At 42.7% G+C, this 19,220-nt stretch overlaps 1 protein-coding gene across 2 annotated transcripts in view; it reads left to right on the top strand.

Moving 5' to 3' along the window:
- Nucleotides 1-19,220, top strand: part of aqr (aquarius intron-binding spliceosomal factor) — a 47,853-nt gene that overhangs the window by 3,040 nt on the left and 25,593 nt on the right. For both annotated transcript variants that reach the window (XM_031847135.1, XM_031847136.1), the window contains exons 8-25: nucleotides 62-130; nucleotides 246-346; nucleotides 452-528; nucleotides 1,709-1,773; nucleotides 3,662-3,778; nucleotides 3,872-3,985; nucleotides 4,179-4,282; nucleotides 7,018-7,120; nucleotides 9,113-9,233; nucleotides 9,632-9,773; nucleotides 10,222-10,400; nucleotides 11,359-11,526; nucleotides 13,327-13,496; nucleotides 14,473-14,714; nucleotides 14,885-15,034; nucleotides 15,688-15,757; nucleotides 17,266-17,376; nucleotides 18,123-18,232. In XM_031847135.1, coding sequence (XP_031702995.1) covers nucleotides 62-130; nucleotides 246-346; nucleotides 452-528; nucleotides 1,709-1,773; nucleotides 3,662-3,778; nucleotides 3,872-3,985; nucleotides 4,179-4,282; nucleotides 7,018-7,120; nucleotides 9,113-9,233; nucleotides 9,632-9,773; nucleotides 10,222-10,400; nucleotides 11,359-11,526; nucleotides 13,327-13,496; nucleotides 14,473-14,714; nucleotides 14,885-15,034; nucleotides 15,688-15,757; nucleotides 17,266-17,376; nucleotides 18,123-18,232 — 2,213 coding nt within the window. The remainder of the gene's footprint in view (nucleotides 1-61; nucleotides 131-245; nucleotides 347-451; nucleotides 529-1,708; nucleotides 1,774-3,661; nucleotides 3,779-3,871; nucleotides 3,986-4,178; nucleotides 4,283-7,017; nucleotides 7,121-9,112; nucleotides 9,234-9,631; nucleotides 9,774-10,221; nucleotides 10,401-11,358; nucleotides 11,527-13,326; nucleotides 13,497-14,472; nucleotides 14,715-14,884; nucleotides 15,035-15,687; nucleotides 15,758-17,265; nucleotides 17,377-18,122; nucleotides 18,233-19,220) is intronic.

The raw sequence follows: 19,220 nt of genomic DNA on the forward strand, positions 1-19,220 counted from the left end.
GTGTGTGTGTGTGTGTGTGTGTGTGTGTGTGTGTGTGTGTGTGTGTGCGCCCTCCTCCCAGGAAGTAGATTTGATCAGAGAGCAGGTGCAGCAGCTGATCTCTCTACCTATGTGGATGTGCCTCCTTCCAGTAAGATGTCGATCTATTACTCTTTTTTTTTTTCTTTTTTTTTTCCTGGTAGGTATTGGCACGCCCCAGTTAATGAAGCCGATTGATATTTTCATTTGTTTCTGTCACGTTGCAGTCCAGACTCCAGCACGAGCTTAAGAAAGTTCCAAAGCTGCAGAAGTTCTGGAATCTAATCAAGAAGAAATCTGAAAAGATGGATACCGATGCAGCTGAGCAGTAATATTGTTTTCTTCGCTTGGGTGTTCACTTCTATACAGACTAGAAAATTGTGTTGTGTGTCTGAGCTTTCTTTCTGATTTGCTTTATTTGTGTCTTCCTCAGGGCAAAGAAAGAGAGGGCCTTCCTCTCAGCTCTCATTAAAAAGTTTCTTGGAGTTCTCGTGTCAATTCCGCCGTCAGGTAAACAGTGAAAAATACAATTATTTCCCTTGAGATATCATATTGTTGTGTCCAACTACAAACAGAGTTAATTCAGAAAGAAGCATGACTCCTACATTTTGGTCTTGTTTTAATAAAAGAAAATGAGGCATCCCTGGTGTGGATTACTACCTTCAAATATTGAGTGAAGTCAATAACCCCAGGGGACTCTCCCTGCAGCTTTCGTCCCAAAGCAGGTCTTTGCATGTGCTGTCTCTATCTTTCCCAGCATGATTAATGTACGCAAGTGCTTCTCGAGCTTGCACAGTGTCAGAGAGCACATCTCTTCAGTCCAGGGCCTTATTGCCAGTATGAAACTCAATATTACCCTTTTTTTCCCTCACTGGTCCAGTTGCACTACTCCCTCCTTTCTTTCTGAGTTGTGCAGCTGCCGGGGCAGCGTGTGCTCCAGCTGCCACACAGCCACCGGCTCTGACTACTGTGTTGTAATGCAGGCCGACACCGAGGCCCCTCCACCTGAATGCTAAAAACAGAACATGTGTATTTGTGTGTTTAGGTAGAATTCAAGCCTGACAGAGCAGATTACAATCTAAAGCCCAGCAGGATCCACATCACTCTAATTCGTGCTGCACGCCTCAACTTTAAGCACACACACACACACACACACCAACATGTTTAATGAGGGCTGAGGTCCCAGCATGCTGCTGTGCTGGCAATGCACAGTGTCTCACAGTGAGGCTCACACACTCAGCATGGCACCTTGGTGTTGTCCACATGTGTTTGCCGTCCTGTTTGCTGCTGCCTCTAATTGAACCAGATTCAAGGATATTAATCAATTTCTGCATTTTACTTTACTACTGTATTTTATTTCGTACACTGCTTTTTAGTGTTCTAATGAGTGTTTTTAATATTTCAATCAACGTTCTTAATTGTTTTTAAATCTCCTTTTCTTTTCCCTCATGTTTTGATGCTTCTAATGGTTTTATGTGAAGCACTTTGAATGTTGAAATGTGCTATACAAATAAACTCGACTCATAACCTCAGTGAAAAGTACACAACCTCCTTTCCACTGCAGCTCATCATCTTTTTTGGCCTTGTATGTTCACATAGTCTCTCAGATTGCATTAGTCATTGACGCCATGCATTCCCCGAAAGGAAGTAAAGCGCTAACCTCCGTACTTTCCTCCTTCCTTTTCCATAGGGCCCGTATGCATGGACAAAGTACATTACTGCGAGAGATTCATCGAGCTCATGATTGATTTGGAGGTAAGGCATAAAGCTTGTCTCAGTTCTTTTTTTGCCATTTGTACTTCCTCTCTCCCTAGATTGGATTGCTCTATTTGAAATGTACACGGCAAGATGATGCACCCGATCTTCACACTGACTAAGCAGACGGTCATTTTCCACCGTGTATGTATGGTGTATTTGCTTAATCATGGTATCCTGTTGAAGGAAGCGGTGTAGACATCCGTCTCTGCAGAGCTCATTTGCCTTCTGTCCTTCAAACTTCTAGCTAACTCAGGTCCACAGACGGTGGCTGGATGTCCAGCCTCAGCTCCACCCTGTGCGTCTCTGTCACTGCTGTCTGCAAAGCTCTGCAGTATTTGAAACAGTAGTGTTTGGTTGGAGTATGAGCGGTTATTTTCAGCCTGATGGCTTTTGACATTTGGTATAAGGTGTAAGGAGTAATGTGCAGTGTCTGCTAGACAAAGGGGTTATGAATCATGCCAGTGTCTGAAGGAGTTGATAAACAGATGTTTGTTTTTTCTTATTCTATTAACAAAAACATGAGCCATATTTTCTTATTTGCAAATATATGTATTTTTACTTGTTGAGATTGGCTAATATGTGTCTGGACTCTAATGTAGGAACAGTGTCCTCTTAGATTAGATTGGCAATGTTGGTATAACCTGCGTCACTGCAGTGGACTTAAAAAGGTTTTAGTTATACGATATCGGCTCCTATACCACAGAGAGCAATGGTTGTAGTTGCTGTAGTTGACATGCAGGGGAGTATATATCTCAGTCACCTCAGTTACGGAGTAAGAGTTGTCACTTTCAGGGTGATAAAATAGCTTTTAGAGATAAGGAACTTCTATGAATTATCATCATTTTGGTTCATTTAAAAGAAATAGTTTGACACGGTGTTATTGGGAGGCAGCCTGGCCAATGAGGTTGGCTCTCTAAGGTGAAGACACAATGTCACATAAGATCGCTGCTGCTGCTGCCTGTGCAGATCTCCTGTTTCTAGCGAGCGAGCTCAATAGATTTCATCTGGCTGTCCTGCTGACAGGCCGGCCTTGCTGTTCCTGGCAGCGGCTAGTGGCCGGCCAGCTAACTGTCTCCAGAGACATCTCCTGTCCTTCAGCGCTATCCTTTTACAAAGCCTCAGTTGCCTGAAATCCATACTTCCCCTCTCTGATGAGGACCTGAAAATGAAAGCTCCCGGTTTTTAATGCCTCTTGTATGCCGGCTGTCAGAACCGCATTGAGATCAAAGATGGCTGTCGGATACAAAGGTATCCATTCTCTCTGCGTTTTTTCGGTACCGCTCGCAGCCCCTGCTGCCTTTGAAGAGCTGTTTTCAATGAATAAAATAATAGATATTTTGTTTTGTTGGTGTTATGCGTTTCAGTATTCCATTTCATATTCTATTTCACGATGCAGTTGCGGGCAGTTCTTCTCTTTCAGCCTTTATAATGTGATAGATTGAACCCCTTTCTGTTCGGTGTGCTGTCATCAACATGTACAGTAGTACAGTAGTACAGTATATTCCTACCAAAGCTATCTCATTTTGACAGCTGCTCTGTACTTTCCTTCATGTTAAGGTCTTCATCACATCTCGCTGCCAGTTTGCCTCTCTATCATATGTTTCAAGACAAGAAAAGACCATGGATCAATAAAACTTTTGGATAATTATGTTCCATATGCTGGGAAATGTGGTGGTTGTTGAGCCAATTGATTCTTTAGACCCCGGAGAGATGCCCGTTCATACAATACCTCATTTCCTAGTTATTTTGGTCCACTGAAGTAGCATTTGCCCCTACATATGTATGTTACCAAATGCAATCCAGTTAGCGTAAAGGTCGGGTATTTTAGCCACAGCCGTAAGCATGTCGTCCAAAGTTGTAAACATGTTGTCCTGTGTGTGTTTAGGCCCTGCTGCCCACCAGGCGTTGGTTCAATACCGTGTTGGATGACTCTCACTTGGTGGTCAGCTGCCACCTGTCCAGCCTCACCCATAGAGAGAAGGAGGGGCACCTCTTCTGCCAGGTACGACACACGAGCAAACACTCTGAGATCCTAATCCACCTTTGCTCTTGCTTCTCACATGTAGAAGTAACTTGTATCGTCTCTATTCTGTAGCTGCTGGACATGCTGAAGTTCTACACAGGCTTTGAGATCAATGACCAGACAGGAAACGCCCTGACGGGGAAAGAGATGACCACTCTGCACTATGACAGAATCCTCTCCTTACAGGTAAACGGCATACATGAGAGGGACAGGCAGACATGCAGGGGCATATTCTGTATGTAATGCCAAATTCTGGACTATTTGTCTTAAGGCAATGTGGTGTATGTAATAATGACTAATATATATTTTTTATAGTAGTGGACTGGTTTGTATTTGGACATCAGTCTGAGTGTTTTGCTCTTTGCTTTCCGTCTTCCAGAGGGCAGCTTTCGCTCACTTTCCAGAGCTGGAGGACTTTTCTCTGTCCAACGTAGCAGCAGTAGACACTCGGGAGTCCTTGACCAAACACTTTGGGCATCTCAGGTAAATCACAGCATCCGGAATGAATCGTGAACAAGTGCACTTGCAGCTTGTCAGTGCACAGATGGAGGGATGGGGAGGAAGGGTTATGCATGGTTGGACCGAGTACAATTACAGTGAACTGTTAATACTAAAATTCAGTTGCACCGGAGCGTTGTTTTAGAGAACGGGACTACTTCCTGATGTGTAAATGCTCTGCATATCAACCCAGGGATGGCTCTGCCTTTTTGCTTTTTACAATTCTGCCTCATCCACAAGTACCTACTGTATGTACTTAATGTCCTTAAGAGAGCACATCATCATTTGTCAGCAGATAATATATAATATACAGATCTGACTTCTGATTACCAAAACATACAAGCCCTCGTTAAAGCATAAGCACACATTCAGACTTCCTGTCTTGGTCCTATGTTGCAGAATAGCATCATCAGCATCGTTGCTGCCTGACTTCCCTGCTAAATGGCAGCTAGTGAGCCCTTGAACAGGCAGCTGGTACCAGCCAGAGAGAGAGAGGCACGCCTCATTAATTAAATTGATTTGCAGTGGCTTGAGAATGAACTCTCTTAACAGCTGTGTTTGTCAGATCGTATTAGCTTGCCAAAGAGCTAAAAAGCTGGCCTGTGTGTGGTTTTCTTAACTTGAACACATGCGTGAAGGGGAGTGAAAAGAACATTCAGTCATTGGTAATCTGTAATTACTTTGGCTTTCTAACTTTCTTGGTATTTTGATACTTTTAGAAGGTCTTTAAACCACCAATGTTTTGGCTGATTACTTATGTTTGTCTAGTATGTGACGTCATTGAGGTGCCCTGCTGGAACAACACAGATTTCCTCTTTGCAGTTGATGTGTTTATATCCATCACCTCTTTTTAACTTCTGTCGTGGATTATACATTCTTAAACCCCAAACTAAGTTTCTTTGAGCCAGGCAGAGGGTTATGAGCCGAGCTGAGCTGAATCAGGTAAAGACTTGAGCCATACCGTTTCGTGTATTTGTGGAAGCTCTGCTCCTTTCCCCAGAATTAGGGGTTTTGAATGAAGCAGTAACGGCATTGTTCCCTGCTCCACTACTGTCACCGAAGCAGCTCCTGGGTAACTCCGAATATGCCGATCAGATTTAACGAGGCACTTTTCATCCAAACAACTCGCGCTAATGCCAGTTTATTCCAGCTGCGCTACCCACAGGCTAAGCTCCCAGTCACCCGCCGCTCTGAATTTATCCGCTAAGTCCCCAAACACACAAACGCAGCATTATTGCTTAGTCTGCCCACACACACACACACACACACACACTTTCTTTCAGTTACATAAAACATGTAAGTTTGTGTGAGTGTCATTTCAGGCCAAAAAAAAAAAAAATGAATTGACTACATGATCAAAGAGTATGCGTCACTTTGTGAAATGATAGCAAAATTGAAGAGAGTCATCACATGTGAAAGTGCCCAAATAATGTGTGTAATTAGTTCTGTGGATTAGTTCTTCAGTGTGGGCCTCTCGTTGGAAAGGGAGTTTAGATTTTTATCAATTCCACTCATTTAATCCTTCCTATTCTGAGGATATTATGTGGCTAAAAGAAGAATATATGGTGGAAAGCATAAGCCACCTTCATTTTCAGGAGATTCAAGCAGCCGTGAAAGACATTTCTCGTAGTTTTTCTATTTGTCTAATTTTAAAAAAAAAACAACGGTTTGTCGGGCTTGTGCTGTTGTCTCGTGTTCTGGTTGTGTGGACACAAAAGCATCAAGCTATCTGAATGAAAGTGCCCATATCTGACCATGTCCTTCTCATTGCTAAGGTGCTGACACACAACCTTAATAAAGTCTCTGTGTGGTTCATCAAAAATGTGAGCAAGGGTCAAGACAGCCTGAACTAACTGTAGACTACTTTCTATTACGGGCCCATCCTTACCTTACCCTGCCAGTAGCTCAGCTGTCCGTCATGACCTGGACCGGTCATCTCCATTACTCAGAGTTAAGTTGTTGCACTGCGGTTATTTTTTTTTGCCATGGCAAGGAGAAGGAGTGTCCGCATGATCTACGCCGGGTCAGCTACTGGGCCACCAAACTGCAACATTGGCATAATTGCCACCTCACTGCCTGAGCGCGGCATCACAAGTAGCAGAATGCATGCACATACACGGATACAATCGGTCAGTGCCACGTGTGGCTGTCTGGGGCTGTCACAATGTGTCCGGGCCCTGCCCTTCGTTGTGTACCAGACCCTGCCTGTGTCACAGTGTGTCAGCCTGATTAAACCAGTTCTGTATGCAGAGAGCCATGCCTCAGCTTTCCGAGACGGGGACGGGCTTTGATTTTCCTAATCCTGTCGCATCAGTGCGCCCCGACCCCTTAACATACACACACGCTGACAGAGCAGAAATGAGTCAAAGCAAACAGAGAATTGCTTTGTGCAGCAGTGCTAACAAGCACAAAGAATTTGATAAGGCTGTGTATCTTCACGCATATAGTGGTGTTGCCGTCGTTATTTGAAGTATCTTTTTTTTCAGAGGGAGCGGTAGAGGCTGAACCGACACATTCTTTCCTTTTTGTAAATCTGATGCACTGAAGAAATGAAACATCATCTGAAAGTTGTTTTTTTGAATCATTCTAATATGAGTAGACATCAGAATGTCTCCGTCTCAATCTCTATCCTCTGGACAAGAGTGTTGGCTCAATGTATAATTCCCAAATGCAACCTTTCCAGCTGACGAACCACTTGTTTATCTCCTCTTTCTCCGTAGTCCCAACACGCTCCACCAGGTGGCCTCGTATCTGTGTCTGCTGCCAGAGCTGCCTGAAGGACAAGACACCACCAAAGACAAGGAGGTTCTCCTTGAGCTGCTGGTGAGTGCAGTCCTGGCTTTCATTAAAGGAGGGGTTAGAAAAGTAAATACCATGTTAAGTGTCTTTCATACAATGCAGGTATGAGGGCTTCACAGTGGGATTTAATGGATTATTAAGATAATTACATCTGGTACAGCACAATCTTGGATGGATCTGCAGACAGGCACCTGTGACATGTGGCTTGTGAACTTGGGAGAGCTTATCAAATATACAAACGAGGACCATTTTTAGCATATAATATGGTCTCATTGCTTTTCAGTACAATATTAAAATATTTATCCCAGACAATTTTTGTTGCTTCAGACATTTGCGTTGATTAGATGGAAATGGGAACGGAGCAATACTTCATGCACTATGTATTTGTCAACCGGCAATATAAAAGCTGCATAATTGGTATTGGTGCACCTTTTACAAACAATGTTAGTGAAGATATTTTCCAGAACAATAACTGGCCAGTCAGCGCTACGGCATAATAGGTTTTGTGTTTCTCATTTTAAAGTCATTCGTTTGAGCCCTTGACCTTGGAATACATGTAGTTTCCCCCTCTTCACATCCCGTCCCTCTTGAATTTGCCTTCTAATCCCATTACTGCTTTATGTGGGCATTTGTGTGACGGAGGGTAAATTGAAGACGGTGCCGATGAGATTGAGAGACTTTTTTTTTTTTTTTTCTTTAATTATCTCCTGAAAGGCTGGAGCTCGTTTGATTGTGTTTTCTGGTTCCTCGTCCCTTGCTCTCCCAATTTTCATTTTTTAAAACCCCCTCCGGGAAAACTACCGGCCCCGCATCCCGCTAGTCTCCCAAATACACACTCGCACATGTGCTCTAGACCGTTTCATCAAAGTGGGTGTTTCCAGGCTGTCCTGCGGTTACTCATAATTACCCACTCAGACCCTCCCCAGGTCCTCTCCGAGAAGCGATGGAGAAGAGCCGTTTCATAATTATCTGATTAGATTGATGCAGGAGACAATATGTCGGGGGACTCATTTGTTTGTGCCTGAGGTTGCCCCCAACAACCAACATCACTGACCCACTGAGTGGGTTTAAGAGGAAAGGGGCCCCAGGACCAGAAATCTGCAACACGGGAGCAAAATAATCATACTTGCTGCAGAGAAACATATTTATAAATATGTTTTGGGGATGAGAAAGCATTCTCTGTGAGAGGCAGCACCAATCTTTAGGCTAGTTTAGGCCGTTTACCTCCTCTGGTGGAACAGATGAGCTGGTTGGTATTCTCAAAGAAGCATCACTACCCTTGACATAGTAAATAATGAATGCTTCCCCAGAAGAGTAGGAATAGCAAAATGCCATAGCAGCACTGGTGCCTAAAGGTTAAACGATTTCTCGATTAGTTGAACAACAGAAAATGAAGCGAAAGCTATTTTGAGTATTGATTAAATGTTTCAGTTGTTTTCAGCTTCTCAAATTAGAGAATTTGTTTTATAAATTTGTAAACTAAATGTCTTGCGGGTTGTGGACTGAACGGATCACTGATAATGAAAGTAATTGTTAGTTTCAGCCCGAGTGTATGCATAAGAAAATAACCAGTGACATCATAACTGCTAAATTCTTTCAACATTCATACGTGTTGAACATCTTTTTCTAAAGTTAAAAAGATCAAATCATACCTGCATAATCCTTTGTTGCTATTGATTGAGTTCAAGGTGCGACGGTGGTTGCTGAACGGCCATCGAGACATCAACACATGTTAACAAATACGATGTCCTGGTTTGTTCAGCCCTTAACGTAGCCTTTACTTCAATGCTCATTTTCAAGCGCGCACATTTTAATACACACTGGCTAATAAGAAGCTTTAGTTCAGCCAGATGTTTACCGTGGGTGTGATGTAACAGATTTGATGAGGTACCTGATTTGGTGGAAATGTTTTTTCTTTATTTTCTGGTCCGTCTTCTAGTAAGCGAGACGGTAAAGGAACATTTCTTTATTAACCCAGTCTCTCTCTCTCTCTCTCTCTCTCTCTCTCTCTCTCAGGTGTCCCGTCATGAGCGCAGAATCTCTCAGATTGAGCAACTCAACCAGATGCCTCTTTATCCAACAGAGAAGATAATCTGGGATGAGAACATTGTCCCAACGGAGTACTACTCAGGCGAAGGTGTGTGTTGAATTGTGGGTCGTTTTTTGTGTCTGTATGAGTTAATGTGTGCTAGAGGCACACATCCTAATTCCAGTGACCTGTCAGTGCGTTATACACCCACACTCTCTCGGGGGGAGTCCTCTTCAGTTGGCAAGGACACCTTCAACAACACGCATACCACTGACCATTCCTGCAAAACCCCCTAAGCATATTACTTTAGCTGTAACATGAAGACATTCACTAAATTGTGTCGAGGCACCAATTTACATATTACTACATATAATATTGGTAATTTTGTAATTGCATAGAAATGGTGATGACCTTATATGGACGAATTGTAAGTCCGTGTGTGTAGTCACACACACTTTTGGATTATTGTTCACTCCCCTTGTCTGTTCATTCGTTTGTCTTTTCAGGCTGTCTAGCACTACCTAAGCTGAATCTCCAGTTCCTGACCCTCCATGACTACCTGTTGAGGAACTTCAACCTGTTTCGTCTTGAGTCCACCTATGAGATCAGGCAGGACATTGAGGATGTGGTGTGGCGCATGAAACCATGGTGAGATGTCCTCAATTCTGTAGACTGATGTCTTTGTCTCATACTCAAAGTCCTGATTTTGTACAATCAGTATTCTCACACACTGATTAGCGTCTCAGGTTTAAGTAGAACAAATGTCTACCATTAAATCCGCTGCAGCACACTTTGTCTTTTTACATCAATGAATGACGATTCGTATCCTCCATCTACCTCTCACGAGGTGGCCATGGCACATTGATCATATTTTATTAAAAGACTGACATTTTGGTACACCATATTTGGAACCCCGTCGCTTAACATACTACGTGCTCCCATTATGTCAAGTGATGTAGCAACTTGTTTGTTGTTCCTGCAAAAGTAAATAAGTCAGCAGTGGTGCCATGCGCTGCCCTAAATCCAACTGATTTCAATCTCGACAACAGCCCACAGCACCTGTCTAACGTCTTGTCGTGTCTGTCCCTCTATGCAGGCAATCGGAGTACGGTGGAGCGGTGTTCGGGGGCTGGGCCAGGATGGCTCAGATGATCACCTCTTTCTCCATAGTAGAGGTTGCCAAGCCCAATATTGGAGAGAGCTGGCCTTCCCGTGTGCGAGCTGACGTCACTGTTAACCTTAATGTGCAAGATCATATCAAGCACGAGTGGGAAGGTATTAGTGTGTTTTGTGTCTCTCCATCATTGGTAAATCATTTTGGCCAAATCTTTGACAGGTTTTAATCACTTTTAATATTTGTCTTTCCACCCTTAATATTGACCCTCTTGTGCCAATCTAGCTATAAAAATGAACAAAAAACAAAAGATTGATCCTCATACACCTTATAACTATTATAGATCACTACTCTCCTCTTTCATTTTCCCTTGCTACACCTTTTCCTTTCCTCTTCTCTCGCCACACACTCTATTCCATCCCACTGGGCCTTGACTGATGACCCTTACCTACCTCATGTCTCTAAAGGCATGTTATTTCTGCGTAGCCTGAGCCTCTTTGTTTTATTTTCTGATAGTTTTTCTCTTCATCTCTCTGTGTGGCCGATAACGGCACTGTAGATAATGTTAAGAAGAGCTTGTCAGCCTTGAAAGACATTGATTCACTGGGAACATAGAAAGTACAATAAAGCTTCCGGCAGGCCGACTACTATAGCTTTCCACAGAAAGTTATAGGATATGGATATGTACACACAAAAATGGTGTATTGCACAAATGAATGTAGAAAATAAATGCATGTTTTCAGTGGGCAGAAGAAAAAAAAGTACGCCTAATATCACAAATTGAAGTCTTCACTTTCTTTATACATTTTTTTATGGTTTTACTTTCTTTATTGTAATTCAGTGGAGGAGTGAAGTATTACTTCCTTCTATCCAGTAGCTCTTCCCCCATCGTATAATTAGAGCTTCATGTTTTAAAGATCAGGTGATTGCTGAGAGGGTGGTTTCTCGCATCTCCAAACTCCCCCACACCACTACTGTCTCACTCCCCCATTACTTCTTTCTCCCTGTGTCCTCTTTTCCTCTCTGTCTCTAAACCTCCCTTCTCTCTCTCTCTCTCTCTCTCTCTCTCTCTCTCTCTCTCTCTCTCTAACTCCTCTCTCCATCCTCTTACCACTATAGGGCTGCGGAAGCATGACGTTTGCTTTCTGATCACGGTGCGGCCCAACCTGCCCTACGGCACACGCTTCGACCGGCGCCAGCCCTTTGTGGAGCAGACTGGTCTGGCGTACGTGAGAGGCTGCGAGGTGCAGGGCATGCTGGATGACAAGGGGCGCGTCATTGAAGAAGGTACGCTCACTGCCTGCACACACACACACACACACGCCAGGGACACATGACATCCATCCACCCATCAGACCTTCTACATCCCTATTGACAGTACCTCGGTAGAGGGTCAGACGGGTGTCCGTCACAGTGAGACCCGACCTGTTCACATTAACATTCCATTAACCTGAGGTCGACAACAACACCTGAGAGCTCTGGGCCCTGCCCCCTGCTTTATCTATTAGATTTAACTGAAGAGCAGCATTGGCTGTAGATGTGCTTCTGTAAGAGAACACTGAGTGTGCTTGTCCTGCAGAAGTCAGTAATGGATCATAGAGGAAGCACCCGCCTCCATCTTTGAAACAAGGTAGAGCCGGCCACAATGTGTTCTAGCATTATTTGAGCATGCCATTTGATCTGTAAGATACCATATTTTGCTATTAAAAGCTTGAAAATTAGCTGTCATCAAATATAATAATCAGAGAGTCTGATTTGTGTGTGTGTGTGTGTGTGTGTGTGTGTGTGTGTGTGTGTGTGTCCACACTGGAGGAATCCCTGCAGATCAAATACAAAACCCCGGTCTTATGTTTATTCAGTAACATGATCTCTCCTGTTTATCGTGTTGTGTTCTTCCCCACAGCCCAAAGCAGCGCTCTGAGTGGTTGGTTTACCTAAGCTAGCCTGCAGCCCTGCTATTCTAAGTGTATGCCTTTTCCCCTGTGGGAACATGTGTCCATGCACTGAAGCACCCTTTCCCCTATCCTCTCCTCATCTGTTTGGATTAAATATGCAGAGGGCAGGGCTTTCTAAATAGACATGCTGCCAGGGAACATGCCCTGCCAGTGTCGGCTTGGTTAAACTTTTAGATCCCCAACAGAGCTAAGTAGTACTCTAGCTAACTGGGTGGTGGGTGAGACATGAATCACTGGGCTCTTGGTGAAGGTGAGATGTGTACTGAGACGTGCATTGAGGGACGCTGATAATTCGCTCACACGGTGTGTTGTAAAAACGGTTTTGCACCTTAAATACAGAATATTTGTGTAAAATATGACATTACAAACATCCAAATTCTGTGCAAATTATATAAACAAATGCAATGCATCTCTTTTAAAATCTAATTGTGTCTTGATTAAATTTCATCCTCACACACCTTGGACCAGCATTGTTAACTCATGGTATTAAGGGTGTAGCTTCCACTCTTAACCTATCCCCAGACTCATTTTAGTAAGGGGGATTTGATGATCCTCACATAGCTCTGCACATGTGCACACGGACAGGCGCACACATGAATGGACACACACATCGGAGGCAAAACAGGATTCCGTTTCACTCTCCTGCTCTGTGCCCAGCAGCTCCATACAATAATCTATTTAGCCATCTGTGAAAGCTGCACTTGCTGCACCACACAGGCTCCCTATGGGAGTAAGCCTAAAGCCGGTGACCTGTCAGTCAAGCAGCTATGTAATTCCTGTTCCTGAGTACTCCTGACTCCTCAGGAACAGGAATTACATAGATGTAAGCGAGGCAGGCTGGGTTGAGTTCTTTTTTTAAAGAGTTTTATTTTTTTGATGAAAGGATAGGATGGAAATTGTTATTGAAATCATGGTTTTAGAATTAGCTGATTAGATTCATTTTAAATATTTAATTTGTCCTTCAGAAGCTTTGCTCTGCCATTTTCTGTACTGGCATACATTCATGTCTTTATTTTTTTTACACTGAATAACACTTTTGATTTCCATACAAATTCCGATTTATTATTCATCTCTAAAGGTTATCGGTACTCAGTTGCTGTAACAAGTATTCTCCCCAACCACTCTGATTTAGGACCTGACCCAAAGCCTAAGCTGAGAGGAGATGCCAGAACATTCCGTGTGTGGCTGGACCCGAACCAGTACCAACAGGACATGACCAGCAGCATTCAGAGTGCCACTGAAGACCCATACGAGACTTTCAACATCATCATGAGACGCAAACCCAAGGAGAACAATTTCAAGGTTTGGAGTACACGCTGAAGCACAGAGAGCCGCCCTCACTCTACATCGTATTTGAGTACTTTATCTTCAGACCTTGAGCTCTGGTCCCACCAACACCACCCCAGAGTGATGTATTGCACATATAATACTCTCTTGGGTTTTGTAGCTGTAAGGTTGTGGCCAGGGCAACTCTGAGATTATTACCACCCACTCAAGGCTCCCCCCCAGTGAGTCCACTGAGAGACACACCACACTGGATGTTCATTTGCTATGTACCCCCCACTTCTCTCTCGCCTTTAAGAATCCCCCTGTGGCAGCGAGCCAACATTATCCAAAGCTTTCTGTAGGAAAGCAGAACCATGTTTTGTTCTCAGTATAACATACAGGTGTCTGCAGCAGAATCCTTCCGTTAAAGGTTAAGAGATCTATGATGATGTTAAAGTTTCCATTAGGTCATAGTAAAGTTATCCACGCAATCGTTTGAAACTTTTGTTTAATTTGTTGTTTTGCTCCATTTTTGGTAAACTTTGTTTTTATTCCGAATGTTAATCACGTACAAAACCCTTTTTTGCTCTTTATCACAGTCTTTTTTTCAGTTGAGAGCTTCTCATTACGGCTTTGTCAAACCTGCTATTTCTAATCCCGCACTAAACCCATTTCTGTCTTTCACAGCCAGAGCAGTGACAGATGATTTTGAAGTGTTTCCTTTTTTATAAATTTGAAAAGAGCAGGAACTAATGGGTATTCAAGAAACATTCTTCTCCATCTGTGATGTGTGACAGAGATAAAAGCAAACACGTTCCCTTCCCCAATGTTTGATGCTCAGGGTATTAGACAGTTTGCAGTTCATTAAAATATAATTGACAGACATACAAATTACCTGCTGTCCCATCAGCCCACCACAAAGCTATTCTTATCCAGCTAAACCTCCTCTTGTGGGATGGTTGTCTGTTGTCTCATGTCTCATTGCCCACATGTCTCTGTCTCTCTCTTTTAGGCCGTCTTGGAGACCATCAGAAACCTGATGAACACAGAGTGCGTTGTCCCAGACTGGCTTCACGACATCATCCTTGGCTACGGTGACCCAGGCAGTGCCCACTACTCCAAGATGCCGAATCAGATTTCCACATTGGACTTCAATGACACCTTTCTGTCCCTGGACCACTTGCGTTCGTGTTTCCCTGGTTACACCATACAGGTCACGGAGGAGAACCCTGAACTACAAGTCTTCCCTTTCAGGTGAAAGTCAAAGATCCGATAATCAAATGATAATAAGGTTTTGTTGAGGTTGACTCACCATGATCAAAGTAAATGGATATACATTCATATTTTATTTACTTGCTGTTGTATAATTTGAGATACAATTGTTTAAATATACATGTATTAATCCATCATCTTTCTTTTACCAGAATCAAGTTTCCCATCTCAAACAAAGCAGACAAAGGGAAGAAGAGAAAGGGGGATGATGAAGTGGAAAACAAAGAGGAAGACATGTCCTTGATCGTTGAGCCCTTTGTTACCCCCAACCGTGGCCCATATCCCTACAACCAGCCTAAACGGTGAGATGTCAGCGCCAATACTCGGGCCTTCCTGTTCACAATTTAACAAGATTAGGGCTCAAAAGGTTGTTCAGTGTTTGGTTGAACCTTGACTTCTCTACTTTAAATTGTTAACCTCCATCCAAAACACATTTTCAGGACAAAACAGCCCAGAGGTGTATTATATGTACCCTACTCTGGCCCTGACTATTTAGATTTGTTTGATTATCTTATCTCCACGGTATCCGCTCTGACTTGTCCGCCATGTAATGACGTGGTGCTATTTTGGTTGTTATTGTGCCTACCATAGATGGATGGAATTTTTTATGCAATTAAAGGTTAACAGAAAAGGCTTTAATATTCCTGTACTAATTAGAACACCACAAAATAATGACCCTTCATGAAAAACTAAAGATTCATCTGGTGGTGTTTCAGCATTTCCTGTTTGCACTTTGATATTTAAATCTGGATAGCGGTAACATGTCCACGGGGAAGCCCCGACTTAACAATCTTTAAAGATGGTCTCAAATAAACAACACAAAAGAACTTGCAGCTTTGAGCATCTCTTTAAAAAAAAACTAGTGGAAGCGTTTGAACACAAATGTGTTTATGCTCTCAAGGCTGTTCGCTGTCTCAGACTAATTATTAATATCCGAAATGTGCACGTCTTACAGGAATACAATCCAGTTCACTCCGACTCAGATTGAAGCCATTCGAGCCGGGATGCAGCCAGGACTCACGATGGTATGGACTTGTTTTTTGTTTATTGTATACGTTTCTCACATAAGTTTCAAGACTGAATGAAAGCTAAATAAAATGTATTATTATTATTAAAGCCACCCAAAGCAAATCTGCAAGATGTAAATACACTATTTGACATATACATTTCAACAGACTCCAACGAATCATGAGTAATTATAAGTAAGTAGTAATCATGGAATACTTAGTGACACTTTAGTGACACTATCTATTTTTCCTTTGAAGATTGATGGCAGTATTGAAATTAGCCGTTACCAGACACATTATATTTTCGGCTTGTCGGGTGAACGCGACATCTCAGGAACGCCAGGAGGGACTTTCCTCAAATTTGGCAGAAATTTATTCTACAAGTAACATGTTTATAGTAGTGGCCGTAATTGGGAGATCGGGCTGTATGATAAACCCATCCCCGTAAAATGATCATGCATATCCAGGAGTGTGATGCCGTTTGGGCAAAACCCTCTAGCCAGTCCAGTGAGTGCTGATACTGCAGATGCATACTGTTCCAGCTCGCTGGTATAAAGCCAAAGATTTGCAACTATCAATCTTAGTGATGTACACCAAGGGAATTCCCTCACCAGTAAATATTCTGTTGTCTGGTGCCCCTATGTCCATCACTCATGTAGAGGGATGACACATTTCCTTGAGACCCTCTCCGTAATTTTGACATTGCCAGTGAAATAGTCAACCACACATAAAAGGACACATTTTACAGCAATGTGGGGATACACCCAGTTCATACACACACCCACACACACCCATAGCTCATTTCAGCCTGCTGTTGTTATCTGAAGAGAAGTGTAACATACGCTGTTGTTGACAAAAGAGCTTTTCTGATCTGGTGATTTGAAGCTGGCAGCAGGGTCTGAGTTATTTATTGTGCAGCTAGCCGAGGTAAATATGGCGAGTAGGCTATCGGCAGGGTCGTAAAACAACTCTACATGCATGCCTCCTTCTCCTCAACCTTTATAACTTTCCTTCTTGGCATACGTCGTTCGTTAACAGCCATACCAAACACACACTATCAATCCGGCCTGCCCGGCCTGACTTTCATGTAGGGGAACCAAGGAGCTTGTTATCTTCTGATTTATGCAGGAATATCTAATGTGCTTACTACTTATGTTGAAATTACTCACCTGAGAAACCCATACTAAAACCAACCAGTTTCATGAATATTTATTTTGTAAATTAGATGCTATAAGTAAATATGAAGCTCATTATTATGGTAACCTATATACACAGATGAGGTGCTACTAGTACGAAAGGAGGACTCATCTGTGCAGTCAATGGGTTTTGTCATATCAGGCAACACCGCAGTCTTGTAACATTGTATATCTGAGCGCGGCTATCGATGGGGCACCAGACTAGCCCGTTCTGACATGCCCATGGCATAGCTATCGCAACCAATAGGGTGTCTCCATGGCAAGCTCCTTTGCACTGTGATCTAACTTCTGATTGTGCTTATTTCTTCTCGTCTTCTTCTTAACTTCCAGGTTGTTGGACCACCAGGTACCGGCAAGACGGATGTTGCTGTTCAGATCATCTCAAATCTCTATCACAACTTTCCTGAGCAGAGGACCCTCATAGTCACGCATTCAAACCAGGTTAACCCACCAAACACACAGCACACACCCAAACTGACTCAGCACATCCCCGGTGTGAAAAAGTTTCCCAACATCCTGCTCAAAAAGCAGTTAAGCTGTCTGGAGAATTTAGAGCTTGTACTCGGAACTGCCCATTAATCAGGCGATAGTTATATACAAACTATAGAGCAAAAACTTTAATTTTAAGCTCCCTTGTGACCCAGTCTTTTCCCCTTTAGTATTTAATCATTAAGTGATTTTCTGCTGTTTCACACCAGTGGAAGTTAGCCAAAAAGAATCTTGGTCACAAGAAGCATAGCTGGATATAACGATGAAAACCCTTTTTCTCCTCATGCAATGGTTCCATTTATACTCCTTATACAAGAATAAACACTTGCTTCATAGCATGATAAATGCTTTACTGCAGCACTGCAAACTTTTTGTTGCTGCTGTGTACATTCCTTATGATGCAAATTCAAAAAATGCTCTACAGGAATGCACAATTTTTTTTCTTTTGTTTGTCATGTTTTTTCTTGTGTTGCAAATGGGCTACAACTGCATTTTGTTTTGCATCCTTGTGTTGCATCATGCCAATAAATGATCCTCGAATTCTTGAATTGGATCAAATCTATAAAGAAGAGACAGAAGTTCAAAACAGGTTTATATCTGAAAGTACTGTTGATAGATGAGAAAATACACACACATGTCAAAGAAAGGATTTTCTGTGTCTGATCATGTTTACTCAATTCTCATTCATCCCACACCAGGCTTTGAACCAGCTGTTTGAAAAGATCATGGCTCTAGACATCGACGAGCGCCACCTCTTGCGTCTGGGCCACGGAGAAGAGGAGCTGGAGACTGAGAAGGACTTCAGCAGGTGAGGACAGCAGAGGACAAGCGGAGAGAGAACACACACAGATAGATGCACCTAAACAAACAGAAATGCACATGTGAAAAGAGAGTGCATTCAACAAATGGTTACAGACTTACAGTGCGTACATGCCACAGAGGCAACCCTTAAAGTTTTACCAAAACAGACAACACACACATGCATATGTACACAAAAGCAGCCCAGCTGCCCACACACATAATTCGGCTGAGCCAACAAAGTGACAGGGTTACTCGATGCTCTCGTATGCCCGGCCATGGTACTGGTTTATATTCATTAGCTATTGTTGGCCTCGCAGGCCTTTCAACCCGTGTAAGGGACCTACAGCCCTACACTCGGAGGCAATGCCTGTCTGATTAACCCTCTCATCACCACTCTGGACCACAAGAACTGATCTTGTAAGCATTTGTAGTAGGAGAATGGCAACAAGCTGTGTACGGAGACATAAGTAGATTCGCTATGATCGTGATTTTAGAAAAGTTTTTCACAGTTCTGGCTAAAAGTCAAACATAAGTATATATTTTTAAAACGTCCACCTGGACTTGAGGAGGAACTGATTAGAATTTGGGGGTCAATTTGGTGGTTTGATACAATAACAACGAGACCTAATAATCAAATTAATAAATACACAAATAAAAAAAGAAGGAATAGGAATTATTTTTATTTTTATTTTACCTTTATTTAGCTAGATAAGTCACAAAAATACATTAAAATATGTACAATATATTAAAAAGCTCATTTTCAACTCATTCCAGTGGCTTTTAGTTTTAACACTAGTTGTTTAAGAGTGTTCTTTGTCTACACCCAAATGGATACACAAACACACTTTCATGCTATGCTGTTATTTTTCATACAGTACAGGTGGCAGATCCCAGAACAAATGGCCTCAGACAAAAAACTCTAGAGTCCTGTTAGCCCCAGTAATTCCCTGTGTGTGTGTGTGTGTGTGTGTGTGTGTGTGTGTGTGTGTGTGTGT

This window comes from Anarrhichthys ocellatus, unplaced genomic scaffold (genome assembly GCF_004355925.1).
Source record: "Anarrhichthys ocellatus isolate YVR2014 unplaced genomic scaffold, GSC_Weel_1.0 scaffold7, whole genome shotgun sequence".
Classification (NCBI taxonomy): Eukaryota; Metazoa; Chordata; class Actinopteri; order Perciformes; family Anarhichadidae; genus Anarrhichthys; species Anarrhichthys ocellatus.